At 30.5% G+C, this 4,247-nt stretch overlaps 1 protein-coding gene across 1 annotated transcript in view; it reads right to left on the bottom strand.

The window, feature by feature from the left end:
- The window catches only part of LOC108978108 (glucose transporter type 1-like), a 93,607-nt gene that overhangs the window by 11,386 nt on the left and 77,974 nt on the right, over window positions 1-4,247 (bottom strand). The window contains 1 exon segment of the mRNA XM_018948237.1: window positions 4,030-4,169. Within this exon segment, the coding sequence (XP_018803782.1) occupies window positions 4,030-4,169 (140 nt within the window).

Raw genomic sequence — 4,247 nt, 5'->3', positions numbered from 1 at the left:
TACATATATTTAACTTTAATTTAAATTTATTACATGTAATTTTGCCTTTTTATTTAAATTAAATTATGATTAATTTTATTTTTAACTTCTTGCTTATATTTGGCTCTATTTAATTTTATTTTTTAATTAATTCTAATTATAACTAACTTTAGTTATAACTAACTTTAGTTATAATTAACTATCTGTATTAAATTTAGTTATAATTAACTAAAGTTAGTTATAATTAATTTTTAATTTTTATTTAATTCTTTAATTTTTGAAACAGTAAGTTTAATTTTGAAATTGAGTTTGAGTTACAATCTTTTAATTTTAATATTAGCTTTTTTCAAATACAATTGTAATTAATTTAATTTTTTTTAATTTTAGTTAAATTTTTTTTTATTCTGTCTATGTAATTAAATTTTATTCTTAACCTTAATTATTGTTGCGTATTTAATTTTAATTGGAACTAAATTACTAATTAAAGTTTTTTATATTTTATTTGAGAATTCATTTACCTTGCCATTGTTTTAGGATACATATAAATAAAAAACGAATTTTTCTTAAGTTAATTTTAATTGTGATCTTCAGCGAGACTTAATACAAACTAAATACAGTTTTAGAAAAAAAAAATATGTGTATGTACTTTAAATGTATACAAAATTAAATTGGATATATTGAAAAAAATAATTATGAAAAATCAAGTAATAAAATCGGACGTGTTTTTGCTTTTGTGGTTCACTGTTGTTTCGAGTGCTCGGCAGCCGCATTGCGAGGGGAGATTTCAATATCGGCGGTGGAATCGCTTTGTCTGTGCAGGGATTCATCATCGCTACGGGAGAGGGCGTGAATGTAACGGAAAGTAAATTAAGAAAACGAGATATAAATAATAAAAAAGAAAAATAAATAAAAAAAAATGTTTTTCAAAAAATAAAAAATAAATAATATTTTATTTTGTTTGATTTTTACCGGCAAAAGTATTCAAGCTAATAATTATGTAACTGTTAGTGTACGATTTGGAGGGAATGTAGAAAATGAGAATGCATGAAGAAACAACAATTTTATGAGCAGAAATTTCGCCTTCTAACTTCGCATCGTTAATGAAACTTCGAGTTGAATGACTGAGAATTTGGAATTTAGAAGAGCAAATGTGAATAGTTGAGTATGTACATTAGAATTTCAATATTTGATGATAAATTTACGTTGAGAGTGACACGAAAGCAGGCATTCAAAGCATTCAAAATCGTCAAAAATATTATATTAAAGGAAGGCATTATATGTAAGTAAGTATATACTCAATATAGAGAACGAAAATGAAAACGATTCGTAAATATGTATCATTGTATTAAATTCACTAAAGCGTTTCATGGAGAATAATCCAAAACACAAACTACAAATAACGGTGGTTTAACTACGGCAAAGGCATGGCCAGTTAAGGAAGTTGAAGACTTAAAGAGTAAGCTAAAGAGAAAAGATAAACTGTATGCTAACAAATTCTCAGACTCTAAATCGCATAGTTATCAATCAAAAATTGTATTTAGTAGTTTTTAAAGCGATTTTTTTTTCTTTAAATTTATATTTATAAAAATTATTTTTAATTTTCAACATTTCACTGCGTCTAAAAAATTGTTTTTATTGAGAACAGAAGTTTGTGTTTTTGTATTTATTTTTTCATTTTGTTGTTGTTTATCATGCAACTTACCCATACAGTCTACTATCTCGGAATGTCCTTCTGTGTGTTAACGTACGTTATTTTATTTTAATTTTTTTTTTGTTGTAAACGATAATTAATTAATTTTTGGTTTGCTTGGTTAACGTTTGTTTAATTAAATTAAAAAAAAAAATAATAATAGAAATCTCAAATTCTATTTCTCAATGGCAACATGACAAGCAAATGCGTTATAAAATTAATAAAACTTTATTTAAGAAAATTTAAGCTAAGTAAAACAAACGGAAGGGTTATAAAATTGTATATAAAATTATATAATTATATGAATTCCTAAATTAAGATTAATTTAAAAATCGTGCAAATGTTGGCTAAATGAAATCATATCAAAAAAACCGAAGATGTCATCGCGTATATGACTTGGTCGACAAGTGTAATAATTTGTTTTTGTAAAAAGGCATATTATATATATTCAAAATTGAAAATCCCTTGAGGATGCAACCTTGCAAATTTTAGAGACCTCTCATTAGACAAATGCCGTCTCCTTGTCGTGCTCTTTACAGGGCACTGCAGTCTCAGATAGCATTTGTCCAACACGGGTATAGTCTGTTGTGAAAACTGCCCGTTTTGCGACAAGGTACATGAAACTCCAGAACTCCTGATTCAAGATTGTCCAGCAATTTATAGAAGCGGGCTCATGGCTCTAGGTTCAACTACGTGGCCAGGGATCACATCAGCTCAGTCGCAAGAAGTAAGCTCCTTAAATTGTTCACAGTGCTGGACCTTTTTCACCAAATGTGATTTAGTAGAGGGCACAATATGTATATTTTAGGACGCAGTGCAAAGCCTCAATTATTTTCCATCTCTCTAGTTCTTACTGCTCATAAAAACTTTTATGTTTTGGTACTACAAAACTGTCTACTCTGCAAGACCTTTTGATTAATTTTCTAAATAATCTCAAAGAATTTTTTTTTATCTAATCTGTGTTTGAAAATCTATGGTAAAATGTTTTCCGGTTAACCAGCACTCTCCGGAATCCGTTAAAATTTTACCTGCTGTTACTGTTTCAGCGTGCAACAAAGGTATCATCCAGTTGGATGGCGCTCATCTCCGTGAACTGTGTCAGATAAAGTCACATTACGACAGCTTGGAGGCTGAGTAGAGTGGCATTCATCTCGAAAGCCAGTAAAACTTCTCATGTCACTGCCAAGAACAATAGCCGCCTCAATTTCACCTCATTTCAATTAAAAGCGCTAGAGAGACTCATGGACCTCTACATTAGGGGTTGAAGCCAAGTAGAAGTTCTATTTACTAGAAGGTTCAAATCATTGATGCTACTCACCCCTCGTGGGAATCTATATACCAGTGAACCGGGTGAGCTAATAAGGGCTTATTCTTAACAGAAAATTCTCATGGAAACCAAGCAACGAGGAGAGTGTGAAAAGGCATCACTCGCCTTAAACTGTTGTAGACGAAAAATTGGGAGGAGTGGGAGCCTCTCACAAAAAGTGGTGTACTGGCTCTATGAAATCGTAGTTTTGCAATTATATTTATGGGAACGTGGTCTGGTGCAGAGCGCTCGGAAAAATCACAGTAGCGAAGCAGCTGGACCGCGTTCAAAGTGCGGACAACTCCAACAATGACACTCAATTCCACAATACACATGTAGCCACAGCTGGTAGGTGCTTGGCACCTGCCTGTTTGTTTCATGAAATAATAAGTTGTAAGGTTACACGGTTCTCAGTACGCGTCTACAACTTGTTGTTAGTTTTTGGTCTACTGATACTTCAGGCATCATTAAATACTATTAGACTTATGGATTATGCCTGATTATTGTGCAATTTTTATTAATCTGTCTACTTTGAGTGGAATTAAGCTTGATTTCTTATAGAATGATGTGCGGCTATACTGTAATACTTTTCAGTGCCCTCAATATGTGAAATATCAGTGATATATTTTGACTCAATTGGATCTTACCAGAAAAATGGAGATTCCCCTCTATATCCCTACAAAAAAATCGTCAACCAAAAAATATTAAATCTTCTTATGCGCTTTTTACGTTAACAAATTATTTACACTCAAATAATTCATATTTGACAAGTAAAGTTTAGGAACAACATTTTCAAATTGACTTAATGAAATGAGAACCTCTTACACTTCTATATTTCTTTTAGTAAGTAACTCTTAAGCACTGTCAAGAAATAAGTATCTGTGATATGGAGTTAGTATTATTGCAATTATAATTGGCAATTTGACTGATTGGATGAGAATTAGTGTATGTCTTTTTTTAGCAATTTTCAATTAATTTCTCGTAATTATAAAAAATTTACCTCAAATATAAATATTTATATGTAAGTAAAGATTTTATGTATGGTTTTTTATACCTTCCATTTCCGTGGCGGAACAGTGCGCATATCTCCTCGAATGTCTTATTCTTAGTCTCAGGAACCTTCTTGTAGGTGAATATCCAAAATATAGCTAAGAAGACGCTAAACGGTAAGAATGTGTAATTCTCCAATTCAGCCTGTGGGTGGGGGAATAAAAAATTTTGATTTAGAAAATTATGATTTTTGGAATAAAATTGTAATAATAATAAATTTTT

The sequence above is a fragment of the Bactrocera latifrons genome, unplaced genomic scaffold, assembly GCF_001853355.1.
Source record: "Bactrocera latifrons isolate USDA-ARS-PBARC rearing strain unplaced genomic scaffold, ASM185335v1 scaffold_1, whole genome shotgun sequence".
NCBI lineage: Eukaryota > Metazoa > Arthropoda > Insecta > Diptera > Tephritidae > Bactrocera > Bactrocera latifrons.
This window is presented reverse-complemented; position numbering and strand designations above follow the sequence as displayed.